Source organism: Trachymyrmex septentrionalis, unplaced genomic scaffold, assembly GCF_001594115.1.
Source record: "Trachymyrmex septentrionalis isolate Tsep2-gDNA-1 unplaced genomic scaffold, Tsep1.0 scaffold51, whole genome shotgun sequence".
Classification (NCBI taxonomy): Eukaryota; Metazoa; Arthropoda; class Insecta; order Hymenoptera; family Formicidae; genus Trachymyrmex; species Trachymyrmex septentrionalis.
In genome coordinates, this window is record NW_017305683.1 from 4,271,764 (window position 1) to 4,295,818 (window position 24,055).

The 24,055-nt window shown below is 32.3% G+C and overlaps 2 protein-coding genes across 2 annotated transcripts in view; one reads left to right on the top strand and one right to left on the bottom strand.

Annotated features, from left to right (window-relative positions):
- LOC108751765 (SUN domain-containing ossification factor) overlaps positions 1-24,055 on the bottom strand; it is a 42,060-nt gene that overhangs the window by 15,140 nt on the left and 2,865 nt on the right. The window lies entirely within an intron of this gene.
- LOC108751766 lies at positions 12,866-14,525 on the top strand. The gene is made up of 3 exons (XM_018492162.1): positions 12,866-13,123; positions 13,525-13,698; positions 14,093-14,525. Exons 1-3 carry the CDS (start codon positions 13,031-13,033, stop codon positions 14,294-14,296), a joined length of 471 nt encoding a protein of 156 aa, XP_018347664.1. The 5' UTR covers positions 12,866-13,030; the 3' UTR covers positions 14,297-14,525.

Genomic DNA, 24,055 nt, shown 5'->3' on the forward strand with positions numbered 1-24,055 from the left:
AGAAAATTTAAGAAACAGACTTTATACATATATATGTATATTACGTAATAAAAATATAAATCGCAAGAAAACATATTATTGAAATGATAATCGAGTATTTCAACAGTCTTTAATGTTCAAAAACATATTATCTTTCTCCGAAAACCAATGCGAAAATCGATATGAAATTTATGTATCTCGCATACATACATATAATCAGACAATTGGATGTGTGTAATTGAATGCACTTGGAGAGTTCTCAAGAAGCGCACTTTCTCAATCGGATATCGATGGCTCTTTGTGATGGCACTATATAAATAATGTTCCTGTTCATATTAGTAAGCACTGCATCCTCCATTGCGTGTACTTAGGCGATCGATAAATCTCGAGTGACAGCGAAATCACGAAGTGACTACGCACGAAAGTAGCTTGGAAATTCTATCGACTTAACGGCTTTCTAAATAGCCTTTTCTCGTAAGGTACATAAAAATGTAAGAGTGCTCTTGGCCATAGATCCTTTCTAACGTTACACCCTCGTTCAGTCATTTCACAATTTAGACTTAAACATTAATTATTTATCGCGCAATATTAAATGTATTTATAATATATTAGAATAATAATTTCCCTTTGTTAAATTTAATTTTGAGAGATGTAACACACATCCAAAGATCCCTTTTTCTCTTCTCTTATTCTATCAATAAAGTAATGAAAGCATCATATTTCATGCGTATATAATCAGCTAAATATAATTTTGTATAATTATATCTAAATTATATCTAAAAAAATGATAATTATATCTATAATGATATCTAAATTAATTATTTATTTGTAATATCAAATAAATTGCGTTTTTTAAATGAATTGTAAATTTATATAATTGAGACCATCTATCTTTCTAAAGTAGGGAAAATTCAATTTACGGTCTCGAAATGGCTGAAATTAGCCTAAAATTTGAAGATAGAAATATGTATTAAGCGTAGCTAATAATCAAAGCATCATTAATGACTACTATTCATTAATGAAAGTCGTATGATCGATGGTTATAGTGAATATAAGAAAAACGTGAAAGAGAAGGATGAGAGAAATTGATCATGTCTCAACATATCGAGAATTAAGCGGTGATAAATATCTTGTTCGCTTAAAAATTTTTTTTCATGTTTACACGCCTAGTAGACCATATAAATTGGCATTCAATAAAGGAAATTAATGTGACAAATTGATAGCCATGGGACAGACTTTTCTTTTCGGTCTATAGATACAAAAGCGCGATTTCTCTCAACTAATAGATCGTAATAACGGGACGCGTAGTCGAAATCGATTGTATATCAACAATCTACCGAGCTGAAACATGTTTTGGCCTTTTCAACCACCAGAGAAAACTGGCACGGAAATCCATAGCCCACACGCATAATGCGTTTATGTTATAGAAATCAGAGCGCATCACCGTCTCAGGACTTTCTGTACACGATCGGTAAATAGAAGGGATTTATCGAAGATTATCAACATTAGATTGCCTATCCTATTATTATGTCCAGTTATGGCGAATACTTTCCAAGGAATATTCTGCACGCGATAACGAGATTGGATGGCGGATATATCGAAATGATAGCTTAAGATACGGTCGCTGGCGTGAAAACTGTCGTAGGGATGAATTCCGTTGCGGTATTTCGTTCCGCGTGTTCGCAACCGCGCCTACGTCGCACGACCGCCTACGTTTACGGCATATTATTTAAAAAAAAAAAAAAAAAGAAGAAAATAAAAGAAAAACGCGTTCCAATAGATAACACTCGACTATAAAATCGTGCCGTTCGGGTTACGTTCGGTACAGTAAGAGACGACAGCTTTCATGTGGACTAGATTTATAGATCGCGTACTCAGACGTGCCTGTCGTAAACCTATCCTTGATTAGCGCTGGATCTCGCTCTCGACGGAGAGGAAAAAGAAACGCGGTCTCACGCGACCGCTTCGTCGTGCCGGCTTTTCTCTTCCTGTTCTCTTATTCGGCCGCAGCCCACGCGAAAACTCAATAACTCGCCGTCGCGGAATTCTTCACGGTTTAGGCACGTTTTCAAGGCGTGCCCGACCGTCGAATGTGGGTATGTCGGCTTCCACGTGTCTTTGTCGCCTCCGTAAGGTCGATCGATCTGTCCTGCGCGATTAGTCGGCGCGCTGCCGCGACGAAGTCGCTTAAGTGCACGTGCAACATACGAGCATGCGGCGGAACGCTCGGAACGGAAACGTGACTCGTTGCGAAACCGATATGTTTGCATGTAATCGCTATTCCCATCTCGCGCGATCCATTATTAAGGATGGTTAAGTGGATACACGCACGTAAGCTAATTGTGAACCTTTCGAAGCGCTTTCCACGGGAAACAATGCGATAGAACACGTATACAAATGATTAATATTAAAATATTACGCGCGAGTACGTCTTTATTACGCAGTAAAATGAAGAAATCCGATAACAATACGATCACGACAGCAATTCGATTACAGCCAGAGCTGTAAAACATCATACAAAGAAAAGTAGTTATTGTATATACATATCGCGTAATTTATCGTCTAAAGACGCATCGACATTCTGGCGCTAAGCGCTTTTTCTTTCCACGATAAACGTCAGTACTGTATATCATATTAGCTGTTCGATGGTTGCAATAGATACAACTAGACGTCGCGGTTAATATTATATCCGTGTCGATCGACGTGTTTCGAAACATCTTTCTTGGCAGCTAGAATGGCTTCATCTGATCCTCAATAAAACTACAGTCTTGTGGGGTTTTATTAAATAACACAAGCACTTAGCAGTATTAGAAAACTTTATTACATGCAAGTGCACATAAGCATATTACGAAGGATGCTCTAAAGGCGTATCATCTGCGAATCAATAATAAGGGTTGACTTAAAACATTTCGAATTATTTCGAATATTTGACAAAAATCTTGATTTCTTCTCGATTGTAATTACACGACATGCAATTAATTGCATTTATCTTCAATGCTCTTAAAAATATTTTTTCCTTAATAATTAGAAAGATCAAGTAACACGTGCGAGCAACGTTTATTGGATCTTTAAAAATAAATTTGTTTATTATACAATTAAGAATTAAACTAGGTTTTTTTTCTAGAAATTAATCGGAAACGTTTCGACTGTACTAAGTCTTCCATATACGAAAAATAAGAAAAAGAAATATTGAAGAGATTCATAATTAAAACATTGGAAAGAAAGATAAAATACATCAAAACCATGAAGTCATATCACAGGTTGAGCACAATAGATTTACAAATAAAGTTATATAAAATTGATAATAGCGTCAACTTATTGTCAAGTGACTTTGACTATTTCGTCGTTGAATGGCGAGAAAAAACAAACTCCAAAGTTAAAATTCTGTTATTAATGTCATCTTCAGAAAATGGAAAATCCAAGTCAAAAAATTAAATCTGTGTCAAAAACAAACAATGCATATCGTAAAATATAAATAAATAAAATTACAGATTTACAAATATAAAGATCCTGCATAAACTATGAATATGTGTAAAGTAAGACTTCATGTAGTATCAGACGCAGACAGACAAAATGAGGTGGCAATCATATGAAACAGAAAACATTACAATACAATATGTTTTTACTGTAGAGATCAAGATTGAATTTTTATTTCGAAATTTTTATTTTGAAACCGATTTTAGGCAAATATAGGCAAATATACGATTCGGATAAACATTCCGTATCTTTTTATAAATTTATGCCATGTGTTTGTTCTTAATGCAAAACATTTCAGAAACAAATCTTTTATTATAGTTCCATTCAGAGTCTAATACTTTTATGTTATCCTAATCAAATGAGTGATTGTAATTTTTAATGTGTTCAGAAATCACGGAGGATTTTTGAATAAATCTAATTTTACGTTATGAATAATGTCTCTCTTTGATTCTTGTTCCTAACTCTTAATGTATGCACACAAAAAAATGAATTCTTAAAGAAATGCATGCTTTAATCCAAGAATATTTTATGCTTAGAATAGCGTCAAGAATAAACGAAAGAATTTCCGATTAACAATAAATTATATAGTAAAATAAAATAAATTTTATTCTTAATTCACAAAACAAATTTTATTTCATTAAAAGAATAAAGTTGCACTCGTTCAACATTAAATATGCTTATATTAGCATTATTTTTTCTTCAATGATACCTTTTGTCAACTTATTTCAAACCCCCAGTATGCTTTTCAGTAACATCAAGATGACAGAAACCAATGCTACAGTAAGTGATAGCTTTGTAAATGAAGTGCCACATTTATAGAGCATGCCTCTTAATGTGCACGGGCTGTACAAGCTCCCAAGGAAAAACTGAATCAAACTTGGATTATACCTTCCACTAATGTAGCTCAAAGGCAAGTGAAATGCTGAGACCGGTCTACCACCGTTAGCCATATTGCAAATAAGGATGCAAACAGACGATCAACCTCGTCACAATGGTAGAGAACGCTGGCTGCATATACAGGCGGATTCGCCGCGACGGGTTCATTGCTCATCTCACTCATTTAACTTTGGGTAGCAGATCCGCGAATCCGCCGCGGAAAATCCGCCCGCGTGTATAGGCGCCTCTTCGTCACGTCGCAGTGATAAAGTCGGCTGTTCGCGCATCCCCATATTTGCAATAACTGACAGAAACATTAGGACGAGCTGAATATTTCATCTACTCTTAAAGATTGAACCACATTTAGAGATATGTTCCACGCGAATGCAACAGTTCACTCACAAAACCAATCGTTACTCACTACACTCATGCACTTCCGACATTTTGATATTACTGAGGGAACCTTATATACACTGTTGCCAGCGAATTTTCAAATTTATAATTCTTAATCCAAAAATAAATAGTTTGTAAATAGTGCGATTGAATTTGTTAGAAATAATATATAATGATTTTAAAAACAAGAATACAATTTTCAGAATAAAGTATACTTTGCATAAATCTGTTTATTATTGATGCCAGTGAACATTTATAATTGGAGAGGACATTTTATACTTAAATGAAAGTAAATAGCATTCAAGAATAAAAATGTACGTGAATTAGGAATTTATTTTTTTCTGTGTGTTGTAATAACTAATTTATTTTTAAAGATCCAATAAACGTTGCTCGTGTTATTTCACTTTTCTAATTATTAATTTTTGCTTAGCAATCTCGAGCTGGAGAATTTATATATTTTGTTTCTTTTTTTCTGTTATACTACATTATTATTTCAAATCACTCTTCAGTTTATGTGTGTACAGAAGTATAAACACTATTTTGAAGAATTGTAAAAATAAAAAAATATTAAAAAATTAAAAAAAAAAAGATCTAATGGTTCGAGAGTTTTAAAATTTTCAAACAATAGAAAATCTTTTTAATTATTTCTGCCTATTCATTATTTTCGTTGTTCATTAAAAATAGAGATAGAGAATGAGCTATTATTATTCTGAGATCTTATATTGTACAAGAAAAGTAAAATGATCAATGTATTTTTGTCTCACGTCTTTGCAACTATCTACGTGTTTTAAATGCTTGCAGAAATTCTTCCTCGTCGAGACATGTCGTTTGACCTCGGAGCGAAATTGAACGACACGTCATGAGACGTTACCAATCTTGATGACATTATTGCACATTCCGCGAATCGTTATTCCATGTTATTAAATCATATCGTAATATATATGTACATTCGCGCGAAATGTATCACGTTCCGATAAACAATGCTGTACATTCCGATAAACTAAACATTGTACATAGAAAAAAAAACATTCAATAAGCTACAAATTTGAAATTTTAGAGAAATCGTCACGATCTTATTAACGAACTGTCACCAAATTCAATGTTGCAAAATATGTGTACCAGAAGCAAATACATTTTGTACTGTATACAATTTATTTTTATATAAAAAATTAATAAAACACAAATGATTTAATATTTTATTTTTTATAGATTTTGTTTATGAAGGAAAACATTAAACTCTCACAAAGAAAGAAAGAAATCTTCTATGCTCATTTTCTCGGAATATATTATATTTTAAAATAAATGAGAATAAATCATGATTTTTTAATAACTGTTTCCGAGCTGCAAAAAATCAATTTGTTCGTCCATTACGTTTTATTTATCAAATATTGACCATATGCATTATTTTCATTGGACCAAATATTATTTTTTCATTAATATTGTTATATTAACAAATATTATTTCATTTTCATAAAGAAAACTAATTTGGCAATATAAAAATAACTTGGTTGAAATTGTATTTTAACATTTTCTGCGCATCTTCGTAATGTAATACTGACTAGTTATTAACATATCGGCTTCATCAATTTAATTGCAATAAAAGTAGTACATATTAATTTCATAGTTTAACAATGTTAATTCCGTTAATAAATAATACATAAATATATAAATAGTTTTAAACCGTCAATTTTTATCCAATATTTAATCAATCGTTCAATCAAAAATACGACCAAATTAAAAAGTTACCCAATTCGTGTGTTCAATGTTAATAATAAATTCATGCGGACAAATGATATCTCGTGGCAATGAAATCTTAACATTGTCAGAATAATCAACTCTATTATTATGCAAACTGTTCTCGTTTGCTCGATGACCCACTTGAATCGGAATCTGCGAGTAGAAGGACGCTACAGCAACGATTGCAACTGGATGCAAACACGACCAATCACGTCACGCTATGACGGAAAATAAATATGAGTACCTATTTATGTTGAAGTAAATTTAATTGATCAACCGACACTTACTCGATCATATATAATTTCTATAGTCTGTGATTGCAAAATGAAAGTTTACACGGCAAACAATTTTCACATAACTGTGTAGAATGATTTTGAAAACTGTAGTGTATTTATCACACATTTTTTTGAAAAACATCTTTCAGCTATTAAGATTGATTGAGATGATATATGATACTATAAAAATTGAATATTAATAGCAAGAAACATAGATATATGTTGTTTCTATAATCTCTCTCTCCTCTCTCCTCTCTCTCTCTCTCTCTCTCTCTCTCTCTCTCTCTCTCTCCCTCTCTCTCACATTTTTTAAATATTATTTTTATACCTTACGACACTCGAAGCGTACACATTATATAAAATATATTAGACAAAGAATGTAACACAATCAAATACTTAAAAAAGCCCTCAAAATGAAGTTAACATGCTCGTTACTGCCTTTTCTTTTTCCAAATCTTACATTCACAATTTGTTTCTTTCCTCCAACGACACATGTACGTACATCGCAATATACGTACGTATTTACTCGTTTGGGGACATCCCCGTCTCTCGTCGGTGAAAAGTTTCGATGCGATGTAGCTTCGTCCGCGCGTATTCCAAAAATGGGCTACACCCTCGGCGTTACAGATGCGGTTATGCCATGGACCATTCTCGACGCGAAAGTCAGAATGTTGCCGGTGTTTGCCGCAACGAGAATTCCGATATAACAGAGAACGCTGCATATTATGGAAACAATTCTGAGTATTGCTCATATTAGATCGTTAACAGCTGTTAGCCACAGAGCAGACATTTCAATCGTGTCGTAAATTCGTACACAATAATAAATAAAGTGGCATGTTAATATTATACGAGAAATTATTAAAAATATAATACAGATTTAAAGGGGCTATTTTGGAGTCAGCGCGGTAAGAAGTGCAAAATCTATAATCATATAATCATTAATAGTATAATGTGTATTAAGAGATGTTTGTTTGAATGTTTCGGCTATCGGTTTTAGCCATCTTCAGCAAATATATAATTAATATATTAACAAATAATATCTTCTATCCAGTCGGAAAGTGAGAAAAGCACGAACATCGTACAAAGAAGTTGCTTGTCTTCTTGGTTAACAAGTGATTGCATTTTCAATCTCATATAACACTGCAGTTAAGTATATTACAATATTAAGTAAATGAAAAAGATTTATATAAAACATGTTGTGATGAAACTTAAAAATCGTCAAGATCGAATGTTCTTAACTTTCACGTCTAAGAATGTAATGATTAAAGAAATTATTAAACAAAAGCACAGAAACCAAACTTGTAATAATGTTGAAATTCCGTCACATTTAACAGATGTAGTTAATACGCTAATTAGCTTCGCATAAAATGATGCTTCTTGACGTGGAATTCAGTTAGACTTTTATTACTCATGTTCGTTACATTTGTTGTGTGATAATGTATTAATAAAATTTTATTTAGTAGTTTCTGTTTTCGATAATCTCCACCCACGTCACAACGTCATTCTGTTAAACAACTCAGTTTATAAATCGCTAATCGCGCGATTTAATCCTGATAGATGTCGGTACGTTACACATTCCTACGACGAGGTCAGCGAGGTGAGCGAGGTCAACAGAGTGAAAACTTGTGTCGACAATGGATAATGAAATCAAGTTCTCACGCACACCATGAAATCTAGGAGATTAAGGCGAGTGTTCCTCCGTTGGATTACACGAGCATTGCAAACATATCCGCGAAAAGCGTTCATTCGCTAAGACATTACCGTCGAGAAACGCCCGCGCGTGCGATTAAGACTTAAGTCATCGCTTTATCGAGACGGAATGCGGCTGCATCTGCATCACGCACACTGTATCTGCAGTTCACTAATCGATAACTGCAGATATCTAGCAAAGAGAGAGTGAGACGAGAGTAAAAAGAGAGAGAAAAGGACATAAGAATAAATTATTATATTTCTTATCTAAGTATCATTTTAATGATTACAAATTGATAATTATAGTAATTATTCATTATTATTAATAATAAACTTTTATAATTGCTTCAAAAATTTAATCTCTTTAGAAGTTTGTATTGCCGCATGTATTTCAAATGAAAAACACTAAATCTCCTCTTTCACAAACGTAGTACGAATGAAACAATTAATTTCGTAATTAAACATCTAGTGCACATGTGACAGAAATGAGGAACACCGAAATTTTTAATTCTCTTCAAAATCTGCAATGTTCTACTACAATAAAAAAAAAAATACTTTAATTTTATGTAAACACATAACTCTCAGTTATAGATTTCTTTATAAAATCTCGTAATTTTGAATACTGTGTCTTGAATAAAATTCATCGAAAATCGATGAAATATATAAAATTACGTGTGCTTCTTCGAGAAATTATCACAGATCGGATAAGTTCTAAATTTCTAATAAATAAGTGCATAAATCTTTGATAAGTACAGTATTATTGTGATAACAAATTATTAATAAACATGATAAATAAGACAATTAACAGATTAGTTTCTCTAAAGAAAATTACACGTTGCTGCGCTAATGTCTATATGACATCGAAATATGGATTGATTATCGTCTCCATTCGGAATAGTGATACATATACATATATGCATGAGTAAAAATAAACACTTTATCCTATTGAGATTATCCTATTGGAGATGAAGGGTAATTGTGTGTAGCAATAGTGTATCGCGAAAGTACAAATTGCCGTTACCGATGTGAAATAGGGACGTCAGTCAGCCGGTTTTATGGGCGTGTGGACGACAAAAGCAACTATCATTGACAGCATAGTCTAAAAATCACATTCACAATCACACATTATGTTAACGCGAACATAACGATAACAATAAAAATCTAGATTGTCGTGCTAAATAGAATCGCGTTCAATCAGATGAAAGCAAAGATAATAACGAATGATAAGGTATTAGATGCGTTCGCTGTACAAAACTGGCTCTTCTTAGAAATCGGAGCCGATGTGAATAATTAGCCAGATGACAAGAATGATATTCGTCTTTCGAATGTTGTACAAGTTAATGACCGCCAACTTTTCTAATCTCTTTATGCTCCCTTTACCTCTCAGCGAGTGTGAGTCGTTACGCCAGCAATATTGAACCAGCACAACCGGTTTTTAGCCGTACACATATTAAGCACGAAGAATATAAATTGTATTTCATAAATTACAGTTCGTCTTTTAGTTAAACTTCATCCACGATTTAATATAATTTTATTTTCATTCTGCCTACGTTCGAAAAACTCTTTTCTACTAAGACTGATAAAGATAGATTATGATTGGCAACGAGTGTACATCCGTTTTCCGAGTGCGCTCTCTTGAGCTCTTTCTCTCGTCCCACTATTAAAAATATATAAGACTGAAATTTCTTCAACGTAAATACTTTTCACATGAGTGAAACTGGCATCTTGACAGTGACTGTCTTTAAAATACGCTACGATGGAAAAGTCGTGCTTATTTTCTTTATTTTGGTAAATACGTAGCATATTCCGGATCTACACATCGCGAGAATACATTTTCGTCGAACACTTTCGATTTGAGGTCGCGATCGCACGTACTTGATAAAATTCCGCATCACGTGTGACTTATCGACCTTGTCGAGGAATGGGAGATTTGACAGAGAAAATTGCGGTCGCTCATCGATTGTGCCGCGAAAATATATAGGTTGACCGGCCATAAGCGGAGTGAAAGCTCTAATTAGCGGGCGGGGAGATTTCACCCGCTTTTCAGAGATCGGCTTTATCGCATAGCCACCTGGCAATACGGTTCGCGCTCGTTTAACGAGAACTGAACGATTGTCAAACTCGTCGTTGCTATCACGGTATTATTAAATGCGGATACGCGATTGCGCGACGATAAAATTCACATGGACGTTTAATTAAAGTAGTTTATGAAGAAGAGGTAACACATTGCGACAAGTTCGATTTTTACTAACATGAGTTGCAGCAGCGCTCTACATACAAGCCTTTGTAAAAATGACATAATTTAGTGAAGCCATGCGGTAAAATTAACTATAATAAACTGTATAGTATAGAAAATTTATAGAGATTTACAGAATAAAGCCATTTTTTTAATTCTTTATTTTAAATTTATTTTTTTTATAAAAATAAAATAAATGAGAAAAATTTAATATCAATTGATTTTCTTTATTAATTAATTAAATTTATTTTTTTTATAAAAATAACTTAAAATAAATTGACTTCAATAAATTGTTTCGTATATCCCTCTCTGTATTATCTGCGACTTTCTCATACGATATGCAAGATTTTATTTTTATCAAAATAAAAAAAGATAATTATAAACATTTTATTATGCATTTTATGTTGCTACATTGTATACATTCAATTGAAAAAATACGGTATGAGTACAGTTATCGAATTTTTCCTAACAATAGACTCCTATGTTCAGTTTTGCGAAATGACACGAAACTTATTTATTTATCAAGAGAAGCAAAAATTGAGGTAATCAATAGAAAAAGAGGAGATGAAAGAAATAAAACGATGTCAAATTATATAATATATATCTGTTATACTCGTATATAATATACAAAATAAGCACAAACAAGAAAATAAGTCAGATACGAAAGCCTATAGGTATATGTTTACCGATGTTTGTTGCAATCAAATAGTACGCGAAAGAAAAGATTCTTCATAACTTCGCTATTGCGATTGAATTTCATAAAAATTTGCTAGACATGTTGAATTTTCTACGATGCAACGTCTCTTGTCAGCGCCGACCTAATGAAACTCGCAAGACATGTCAAAGAAGAAGCCGAAGAACGGGGAAAGAGAAAGACGACGAGTAATGGAAGCAAGTAGGGAATTCGTTAATGGTAGGAAAGAAGAAGAAAAGCGACGAGGGGAGGACAAGAAGGCGAAGCGGTGGCCGGAGAAGTGAACTCGGAAGGAGTTATGATAAATTAAGTGAGCGGCCGAGCGTAGCAATGGGATGAACGTGGGTGGATAGCGCAAGTACATGTTGAGTATATTTTCGTGCGTGGTTCCTATCCGGTAAAAGATACGGATAATATACTTTTAAAATCGCAAGGATGCACGGTTGTAGAATAAATGCCAGCTCTTCTCTGTTAGAACCGATGTTTGTAGACCCGTAAGATTTATTAAAAGCCCCGAAATAATTTAAAACTTCTTTTTTTTTTTTTTCGTGTAAAACAAAAACGATTTTTTTCTTGCGAAAATAGTGAATTCGCGTACACAACGATACCGGTGAAATGAGTAAAATAAAAGAATTCCTCCTTGTGTGCAATCTCGATTGAAAATAAGTATATAATTGTTGAATCGGTACGTCAAAACATATCTTATTTAATTCCAAGATAATAGTCTAAATAAATTCAAGAGGAAAATGCTTGGAATTGACAACGAATGAATAGTTTCTGTCTTCTCTCAGCATTTCTCGTCGAAATCGAGCACTGTGATCCGAAGGATGATTCAATATCTCAATAGCACGAGGAATCGTCTGCAACAATCTGAGCGCGATGCAATGAAATGCAAAATTATTCGCTGCATTTCTCTACTCGCCACTTTAGCCAATAACTACTCTTTTATCTTTTACACCACTATGAAACTCGACAGAATGTCGCGCGACAAAGTTTCCTCCGAATTTCCAACGATACGTACTTTTACGAAGATCGTAATTCTTGGTCGGATTAGACTGCCTTCGGATTTATTGCTCTCTCTCTCTCTCTCTCTCTCTCTCTCTCTCTCTCTCTCATGCATCCTTAACACCATATCGTAGTAATAAAATTTTACGAGAATGTACATCCTTATTCTAGATTGCCAGAATAGATTCACTAATAACAATTGCTGTATGTTTTATTGGCGCAAATCAAAATGACTCGCTACCACAAGTTTATTGTTTATTCGTTACATTAATAAACTGTTATCCATCTTAAACCATTATTGAGGATAATCAATTTGACAGTGAAAGATCGTTTTGGTACATTCGTGTTCGCGATGATAAGGCCCATCTTGAAAAATGCGAAGCACAGATCATCTCAGACCCACCGCCAAGGTTGAGTACCAAGAACTATTGCCATTACGCATTAAATGTATTTAGCGAGGAAGTGGGGACTTTAGTCGGTTTAATGTTAGTCAGTGTCACACTAGCTACTGACAGGTCAATAGTTGGGTGGAGCGTTTCTCAGCGTAGTTGGAAACAGACGTCGTCACACTTCGAATGTCTCGGCGAATATTTTTTTTCTCGTGATTATATTTGCGCGTCTGAGCTGACAAAGGTATTACTAAAGGTATTATTAAAGTGCGATTTGAAAATGGCCGAGGAGACCAGCTCTAGACCCAGTCTTCTTACGAGAATGAAGGGATATCTTAAAGAAGCGCCGTTCTTTTGCAAAATTATCGAATTGGTAAAATTGCTCATTAATAAATAGTTCATAATTATTATGTCCGATTTAACAATAATAATTCTCATATTTCGAAATATATTATATGAACGATCTAACGTTTTTGAGAGCAATAGTTGCGTCCAACAAAAAAAAAAAAACAGCTTTGCAACTCTGAAAGATTCTTTAATATGATTTGCTTATCAATTTTTAGATTCAGTGAAAAAACAATAAGGATACGATCTTATTATATTAAAGAATTTTATAACAGTTGTAAAGCTAATTATTCTATTAAACACAACTGAAATAATCGTTATATTATGATTTGAGTTAGCATTTCGTGATTGTTTTAAGAGATTGCTTATCTCGAATGTTTCTACCAAGTTCTTTTTTTGCACAAAATATAATAATTAAATGCGTTACAGGTTCTCTGTGTCATTGCAACGGGATTAGTGACAGGACCATTTCAACAGAATCAGTTTCGACCAACTGATATACATCACATAGCGATATTTCACGTGGCAGTGTGTGGTTATATTTTCATAAATGCAGTTCTTATTATGAGCCACCTCTTAGGCGAAAGATTGCCTAAAAAAACCGTGAGTTAAAAACCAAAATATTACGTTATTCGCAACAAATCGACATAAAATACAAAATCTATCTACGATTGCCAACGAAAACGGGAGGAATCTTGAAAAAAGTTGGAGTTCCCTAACTTTTATGTTTCACGGAAAATTTACAAAATACACTGAAACACTGAAAATCAAACTCAGAGTTATATGTGTATTATTATTTCGTTATACATTCTTTTTCGCGTTTCTTGAAAAAAAAAAAAAAAAAAAAAAAAAAACAATTCCATCGAAAATTTAACTTTTCTTCTCTCTGTCGCAATTTTCATGTATCTGGCGTATCTTGACGTATGACGATGAAACAATCGTACTAAATAATATATTATATCGACAAGGTACTGTTTTTCACTCTTTTCTCTTGCAGGCTCTTATTTTTTCGACGATGGGCGCGATTCTCTGTTGCACCGCCGGCCTCATTCTAATTCGCGACTGGGACTATTTTTCGAGTAACCTGATTCACGCGTATCTGCAGGAATACAGCGATCAAACGGTAGCGGCTGGTTCTTTCGCGATCTTGGCAGCTTTAGTATTTGCCATAGATACGTATTTCACCAACAAAAACGGCTGATCGTTCGTAGATTTCGATCATTGTAAGGAGCGAGACGGAGCCAATCGGTTTGTTGTTACAATCCTGCTTTATTAAAGCTATTATTTCACTGATTGTTTTCTTTTTACTTATTCTACTGTAGCGATTTTTGTGAAATATGTTCTTAGCTTCTTAAGTGTTTTTGCTAATATCATCTTCGTTAGCATATCAAGAAAATGATCATGAGATCATTTTAAAATAAAAATGTAAAATTTATCTAAAAAATATATAATAATGGCATTTGTAATTGCTTTTTATTAGCAAGCACATTTAGTTTACTATGTATTTCATGGAATATACAATGCTTACAATGAATAATTAGCATAACATTATACGCTATTCTCGCGTACTTGCAGTTTAAGATACCAAAATATTTACGCTAATTAGTTTCTCCTTCCCTCTACATATATGAGCGTTAAATTTTCATTATGTGGGAAGATGTTTTAACTAAAAAAAATTCTTGTACAAATGCATGAATTTTTTATATAATCTCAAATAGAAAAATTGGAAAATGTATGTAATATTGAATGAAAAGTTTCTATACTCATATTCTACAAACTGTTCGTGCAAATTCAAGTTACAGCGCGAAATAAAAATGAAAAACGTTCCGTGTCGTAAAAGGATCCAAAAAAGCTCTACGATAACAAAGATATTGCTATCAGAGCTCGAAAAAGAAAGATAAAACCTTTTTTATCACGGACAAGGAAAAAAGCATTTAAATCAAAATCATTTTCTTTGCAAGCTATTTGCAGAAAAAAAATGTTTGCAAGATATGATTTATCGCTCAAAGATCAGATTTTATATTTCATGTACAAGATTACCTTCCTATTAATATCGTTTATTTTCATTATTATACTTATGTGGATTGATATAAAAATTACTACATAATGATATGAAAGTGTAAATAACCGAATACTCATTTACAAGCGTAATCATTCTTAAAACTTGCAAATAATGCATTGAAAAACAACATTCTTAAAACTTTATTCTCTGCACAAAGATAATAGAAAAGATTTCATTCTCTAAACACTTTAAAACATAGCGAGCAAAAAGAAACTGATGAAGTTCATGAAAAGCTTTTTCCAGAAATGAAGACATTTCCCAAGCTCTATAAAAGCTAAATCTTGAAGAAAAAAATCTACATGATCGCGCTTTTTATTTTCTAGCACTGAATCGCAAGCAATAAAAAGTTTTATTGGCTTTATTATCACAAAAAAATCATGATTTGACGATTCTTGTCTGTTTGTTGAAATCCGAAAGATGATTCTGGAAAGAATGTAGTATCTCCTTTTCGAGGAACGATGGCTTTCACGTATTTTCTTTGCACGCAAGAGCATATAACAAATTCGACAAATTCTGTGAAACGTGAAAGTTTATCCGCCGACTTCCCCTGCTAAGAAAAGTTCAATGAAGGAAATTCCGTTCCATAATACGAAGTAGAAAGAACAGTTCAAGAATGCACGTACCAATCATTTCTTTTCCATATCGTTTATATCAGCAATGCAAAGACCTTTTATGGTAGATAAATGTATTGTACATTTGAGATCAATGCTATAATATATGTATTTCTCAAAAGCTTTTCCAGATTTACTCATGCTATCTTCGTAAATAAAAAAAAAAAAAGATTTTATACCGATAACGTTTTCAACCTCTATTCATAATTCTTCATTTATTATTATGTCGGATAACATTTTTATATCTTTGATAAAGAACGAAGAGTATAACGTTGAAATATTATCACAGTAACAAGAATACTCTTCCTCCACACGTAAATGGTACAAGCATTTTCTTGATCGCCAGAAACCTTAAAAAGGTGTCGTAATAAATTTACCGTGTTCTCATTTTCTCCGGCGCTAAAAGATTTAAATACCTCGCATTTTTCCGCTTTCCAATGTAGACGCTAATTTTACACTTAGAATTTTGGAAAATCAAGCTCATAAATCATATTGTACAAAAAATACAGAGAATATAATTAATTTATTTTAGAATTGCAAGAAAAATACAAAATACCTAATTTTATTCAATAAAAAGTATGAAATAACTTTTTTACGTTGTAAATTATGCAATTAATTAGAGATAAAAATATAAATAAAAATTTAATTAAAAAGTAAATAAAATAAAAAAGATATGTAGTTTCATCAAATGTAATTAGTCGAGTGAAACATACAACGACTTGTAGTTTTAGCATGTCTATACAGATACATGATCATTTACATACCTATTTCCAATACAAATTTTTCAAATTTAACAAAGTCATAAATTGACAATTAACAAACAATATTATAATAAAAATCGACCGATAAAATGTTAAACACAAATAAGTGGAAAACTCTATATTCGATTAAGACGAACGTCGCGTGCCTAATAATATAATTTATAGATATTAAATTATATTATTATGCATAACAATTTATTTAAACCGAATATGGCGTTTTCCCATTCATTTGTATTAAAATAAAATTTAATCTGACATTATTTTACTCTAAAAATGATATTTCCTAACAATAAAAAGAAATGAATGAATCTAAGTATCGTTCATCAGAAACTCGTAGTAGAACGGGTCTAGGTATGGTCGGACGAAGAAATATAAATACCGTCATATCTTCATTAATTAGATCTTAAGAGAAAATAAAATAAATACTTTGTATAAAATCTCATAAAAAGCATTTAAGAGCGTGGTTTACGAATGAGTCAGGAAAGATTCTTACTCAGTTTCCTAAATAGCAAGTTAACGATCACGCGGTATACATGCCGTATTGAGCTGAACAAACTCGCGCAAAACACGTGAACATATTTCTGCGATTCCTTGACTTAGCCAAAATAAATCACGATAAGATCACGGTAAGAATATACATACATCTCCAGATACACTTCCTTACCGAGACGTAATCTAATCACAGACGTATCTAACAATAGATAAACATATGTATGCTAATAAATTAATCCAATCTATTGTAACTGTAAACTCTCTAAGAAATCTTTCAATTATCGATATTTATTAAACTCTGATGTTAACAATTACTAAACGTACGATGATAAAAAGTTGTCAAACGAAAAAAAAACGATATGCATATTTGAAAAATTAACATACTTTTCGTCGTCATCGTGCATGATAAATATTGACAATATGTCATAGATTTATATTCCTGTCGTGTATTGGAAATAATTTCACTAATCAATCTTTTCGCAAGACTCATCACGTTAAAAAAAAACTGACACTATTATAGATATAAAATTATAGGAAACTGATATCGGTTTCCTCTCGATATACGTGCATCAAAAGATAATCACTGTTCAATTTCAAATCGATACTAAATATTGATCAATCAGGAAGCTCTTTCGAGCGATACATCCGACGAGTGATTAACGATACGCTGCACCGCACCAACGGTCATCTCACTGATTGTGAGTCGACTCTACGCCTCGTTTCTGCGCGCACTTTCTCTCTTTTAGATCACCTACGATCGCGCGTCTTAGGCCCCGCGATTTATCCAACCTTTTGTCGTAAAATCACAAAGGGTGGCGAAGAAACGCGGGCCGATCCGTTCACACGGCCATACCGGTGGCCGCTCGAACGTGGACTGACATCCGCCCTCTCGCACAGCGTCGCAGCGAGCGACCTTTCCACGCCACCACCCCCTCACGACCGCACCGTCAGTCTACTTCCACCAGCACCCTTCTCTCTTTCGCATTCCCTCTCGTATCGCATTGCCGCACTTTCCCTCTATCGAGGCTTTCCCATGCTTTCTAATCTGCCCTTTTTCTTTATGAGAAAATCTCCCTCTTGGTCCCCCTTTTTTTACTCATCCCCCTGCCACCGCAGAACTCTAACAATTTGCAGTTAACCGCGCTTGCTGTGAGCTTTTTATGCCCTGTAAAGTATTAACGTGTAAAATTGAGACGAGCAAGAGTGGCGCGTGCCTTGCCCGGAAAATATTTGATTTATAAATTTTTAACGCTCTGCATTTTCCAGACTGTGTTACGTATACGAGTATGGTGGAATTAACGTGATAGATGCTTTCTTTTCTGAATTTTTCTTAGAAAGTCCCTTTGTATCTTTTCTCGAGATTTTATTCTGAAAATAAATTCAATGTAAAACGCTAAGCTCTGAATAAAATGGGTTTGTTAAAAAAAATGCATCTAAAAATGTTGAGCAAATGCAAACATGATGCACAAAAATACTCTGTATACAAGTGTATCAATAAATATCAAAATAAAATCGTCGAATGAGACAGGAATTAAAGTAATAAAGTGACAAATCATTTACACAGTTTCTCAACTGAATTATTCACTTGCATTCATTCTTTGAATCATTCTTTTTTTAATTTTATTAGGGATTAAACAGACATCAAATATAGCTAATATAATCTTATGATATATCTGTATAAATTATTATGCGCTCCAAAATTCCACAACAAGAAATTCATTTTATGTCTGTTTTATAAGTCACTTGAAAGCAATTTGGGATATCTAACTAAAAAGGTATAGATGTCCAAAAATGCATGTCGAGGTGTCAAAATCTATCCAGGTAAAAAAAATGCTACATAAGGCAATCTGAGATAAATTTGATACTCCATATGTGGAATTAAAGACCATTTGCGATTGTCGTAGACGCTAGAAAGCGCGGTGATTTATTGATCTATATGTACTTCAAGAGACGTATTTCGGAGACGAAAAGATGGAAAAGCTTCTTTTATACTATCAATAATAATTTTTCGAATATGTCGGAAATACCTGCCTCTCTACATCATACAAATATTACGTTTTATTGCGATTTATATATTATTCTATAATAAATAATAAAATATTTATTATTTTTTACGATAATATAGTAATAAAAAAATGCGTTACTCCGATATCGACTGCGCGTGTATGCCGCGCGTCCAAATATATACTTGAGCCGTCGATTTATTCTTCTTTATATAGAACACTTTTTTCTATCGAGATTGAATTTCTACGCGTTAGAAATAGATGATATATACTGTGAAAAAATCAATATACCGCAAGACGCAAAATGCAAGTGCATTTTTTCGAGAAAGTAATGAGCTTTTATTTCTAAAACAGCAGCGAAACTAATTTAAAAGAGATTAGACAGAACACAGAAATTTTAATAAAAAGCTCCATTATCAGAAACTGCAAAATAAAATACAAAATAAAATGCAAAATTTTTTTTTTTTTTTTTAATTTAACAACAAAGAAATCGCAACGGATGATGTCTCCTCAGAATTTTTCTCGACTTTAAATTTATCAAAGAACTCGACATGAGAAATGAGGTCAGAGATTCTACATCCTGTGCAGAAAAATGTTGGCATCACCGAATGCAACTTGTTTCGCGTTATCGACAAGAGACGTAATTCGCTAAGGAGAGATACAAGCACAATCTTACTGTAGGTACCACAAAAACGAAGACACAGCTGCAACTGCATCATACTGCAAGAGCATATACAGGGCAATTTCCAGCTTCGTGCAAGTCGCTTCCAACGAACGGCATTTACGTAGCTCTAGTGACACGCGAGCAATAAACGCGCAAGTTCTTGAACGAGTGTGCGAGGAAGCGAAGGGGTTTTGCATAAAACTTCACCCGTTTAGGATCGGTTACACGGCCGAGTTGGATGCTCGCCAGAAGCATCCCTCGTGCAACCTCAACCCTTACGTACTGACGTGATAGGTTTTCGCAATAGAAAACGAAATAAACGCTTCCTGACGACCCGTTTTTCATCTCAACATCCGTAAAGTGGACGTGCCCCTAATCTGTGCTGCTACACGAAGAAAAATATATAAGTGCCTAGAATATTCTGTTAATTGCTTAAATCGAATTGTAATCGCATTAAGAACACGATCCCAGAAATGTCAACAATAATTACTGCTAATGCAATACTAATTAGTAGCAATTATTATTAATTATAAATACGAGTAATTAAGTACTCGTTTCCCAATTCAATTAAAACACTGTTTCCATCGATCATAATGCATTTGTTTGTTGAAATACTGTTCAAATTTTTTCTCACTACTGCTATATCAGTTCTTAAAAACTTTTTGTCCTTAAATTCTGCAACTCTTTGGGAGGGGGTAAGTCATAATTTTATCAGCTATTTCAAAACTAATAAATACCCTTTGGCTTTAGATTCTGTATGCTTTAAAAATTATCTTTTTTTTTTAATGATATAATATCACATGAATATTATACAATGAAATCGTATCGATTTATACGATACGGTCCCTTTATATTTCAATTGTTCGTTATTTTACTGATGCTTTTGTTTTCCAAATATGTGATATTGTCTCTATATACAAATCTCTAACGTATAAACATTTAAATATGAGAATTAAAAATTGCAACAATAAAGAAAATATACCGTGCGATATATGGATATATCAAGCTCTTATTAGTATTTCACAGAAATAATTGATTCAATATTAAATTAATGATTAAATTGAACATGGAATTACTTCACGTTTTTACAAATTATTATTACAGATTAATTAAAATAATGTATGTCAAACATTCAGTAGGAAAAGGGAGAGGGAAGAGACTACGAACGGAATGTGTGAACTGTTATATGACCTCCCACTAATCCATTGTATCCAGTCATTTGTCACATTAATAACAGATGCCTCATTAATTAGTCGTTGTTTGACGTCATTAAGAAATAATTTTAGCTGATTTATGGAATATATCGCGGAGCAAAATGTGTACAATCATCATTGCATAATTATATTGTCCCTATCATCACACACATGTACAAAATATATAATAAATGTACAACGCAAATATAAATAGCGAAATACAGCAACATTTCGAGATACCATTATTCTATTATTGAGCGCAACGTGCATGTATACAACATCGTATATATTAGTATTGGATAGGATTAACTTGCTTTAACAATAAGCTTCGAATACGCGCCTAATTCCTCTTACTAAATACCCAGTGACTAATTCCTCTTACTAAATACACAGCAATATAACAATATCGATTTGAAAAGCACTCAGGTAATCAAGACTTGATCCTAGTTCAATATTAAAATCAATAAAGAGCGAAAGGAGCATATATGGAGATGGATCTACCTGGATATTAATGAATCGAAGATACGGCGCAAATACATACATACATAGCGATTAATTGTTTCTGTTTAAGTTCTATCGGTTACCAATAAGAGAACTTGGCGATCGAGACATGCCTAAGCAATTCAGTGGCGCGGTATATACGGTCTATAAGATAAATATTTGATTAACATGAATATCAATGTGTCACTTGTACTTGTTGCGAATGATCTAGTATCTACCAACTGGTATCTATTAATATTTCTTTCGTATAGTCTGCACTTATTCCTAGAAAGAGAACTCTGTAATGCCCAATGTTAATTTTAACCTAACACACATATTCACACGCACAACACTATTAAAGATATTAAATTGTAACCAAATCTTTTTTAAATTAATGTACCTACATTTATGAAGATAATGAGACTTTTGCATTACCGGAACGAAAGTTTTATTTATAGAAATCTTATCATTTTCAATAATTTTAATTAAAAAATTATTAATGGTATGATGTCTTAATTAAAAAATAATTTGTTATTATGGTTTTAAAACATATAATTAATATCATGCAACATCTTTTGCAACAAATTATATTTTTTATATCGACAAATAAAAAAATATGAAAGCTGACAAACATCGAAATTGCATAGCAAATATGCCGATGTAATATTACGTAGCAATTTATAGTAGCTACATAAACACACTTGTTTCTGTTAAATTATTTTATTTAAAAGCAAATAATATTTATTTAACAACGAGCAATACAAATCCGTATTGCTTTTATCAAAGAAGAAAAGCAAAAATATTTTTGATTGCGAAGAAAAATACACATACATCGCTGTTCATATAGATTTTCAAAACAATTCTTCGATGGAAACATTTAAAGTTTATTACAATATTCTATTCAACAATGTGAGTTAAAACGGATAAATAATAATCCTCGATCAAATTTTCAATAAAATTCAATTCGCAAATTAATCTAACAAATAAACTGTGGAAGCTTCATGACAAATTAGCCAAATATTAAAAAAGACAGTAAAAATATAATAATAAAAGAACAAAAGATAATGATTTCTTGTAAATTTCATTATAAAATTATTTGCATAAGATTTTATTCTCTTTGTAAAGTTGTATTGTTACCAATTAATTTTTCTTGGTCACATCGAGTCATGCCTTACACATGATTGTAAAAATTTAGCAAAAACAACGAAGAGATGGGTCAGCATTTTGCATGCTTTAATTATGTGTTTTACATTATTCATAATCCTTCGATAATTTTGTATTCGTGAAATGTTATTACTGGAAACCGCTATTGTAAACCTTCTTCTACGCTACAATGCAAAAGTATACGAAAGATTAATGGTAAAATTAATTTAGTCTATGAGGATGTCACGAATAAACGTATGATCGCATACGTTGTGATGCGTTATTATGTGCGTAAATGCTCTTATCTACTAACAATAAGGAAATTTCTTTTCTACATATTGCACTAGCAATAAAAAAAGCATTAGAATATTATAAATTTTACTTAAATCTCTCTCCATGCTTATCTTGGAAGGTAACGATTATTGGATTCTTCGCAATATTATAGACATAATTAATATATCTTCTCTCGATATGAAGATCATTAAACTCAAACGAATACAATTAACGCGATAAAAATACACCGGTAATGAAGATAATGACGCATTGTCTATGTTAACGAGTAAAGAATCACTTTTTCTGCGATGTGTACGTTATATTTAATCGTTATATTTAAATTTTGTCATTATTTTCAAATATTATCTTTTAAATTCAAATATTGTCCTTTATTTTGACATTATGAGAAATTTCTTTAACTTCTAGCGTTCTAATGTCTAAAATTATATTAATGAATAAATTTTCACGAAAAATATTTTACAGTTTTATGCATATAAACACAATTTGTTTTTGTCAATTATATTTCTTAATTTTTTAAATTAAATTTATTCAAACTAGAATTGTTTTTATTTTTTCAAACCTTTTATTATTTTAGACCAAAAGTTTATTCCAATACAATTGAATCAGTTTCAAACTATCAGAAAACTGCGCATTATCTCAATCTGATTATAACATACTGTATAATAAAATTTTATAATGCACAGATTTTTAACAATCACAAATTAATTTGAAAATATTGTAGGGACAAAGCCCTACAATTTTTAGATTTGTCCTTTGCTTTCTTTAAGAAAATTGTCACCGTAATCATACCTCCATATTATGAAAACAAACATATTCGCGGACGAAAAATCCTAGATAATATAAATTCTCGAAAAATATGTTCCATTGCAATACGAAAATACGACGAATAAATGATATAATTAAATTTATTTGCCCTTTATGCAAGAAAATATAGAAAATTTTTCCCTTACATCGCCTATTCCCACTTTATATTTCTGTGCATCGTAATTTACAAGTACATAAATTTCCGCGGAATATGCATGATATATATGCGTTTATGATATGCATGCATATTTTACAAAATTCAGCGCAGGCAACAGTATAGAAAAATATTCGTAGGTGAGAAAATTTTTTTTTATATTAAAGAAAATTTTTTTTTAATTTAAAGATAAATACCAATTATATTTTATCGTGTTCTCTCTCTCTCCACAAAAACAGTAATTCTTTAAAGTGTAAAATAAAATTATGTAAAATAAAATATAAAAAAATATATTATTC

Excerpts from the sequence above, each read along its gene's own strand:
- LOC108751766 (XM_018492162.1), top strand. The coding sequence starts at position 13,031 with ATGGCCGAGGAGACCAGCTCTAGACCCAGTCTTCTTACGAGAATGAAG. Across the intron at positions 13,124-13,524 it reads TTTGCAAAATTATCGAATTG|GTTCTCTGTGTCATTGCAAC; the intron begins GTAAAATTGCTC and ends AATGCGTTACAG. Across the intron at positions 13,699-14,092 it reads AAAGATTGCCTAAAAAAACC|GCTCTTATTTTTTCGACGAT; the intron begins GTGAGTTAAAAA and ends TTTCTCTTGCAG.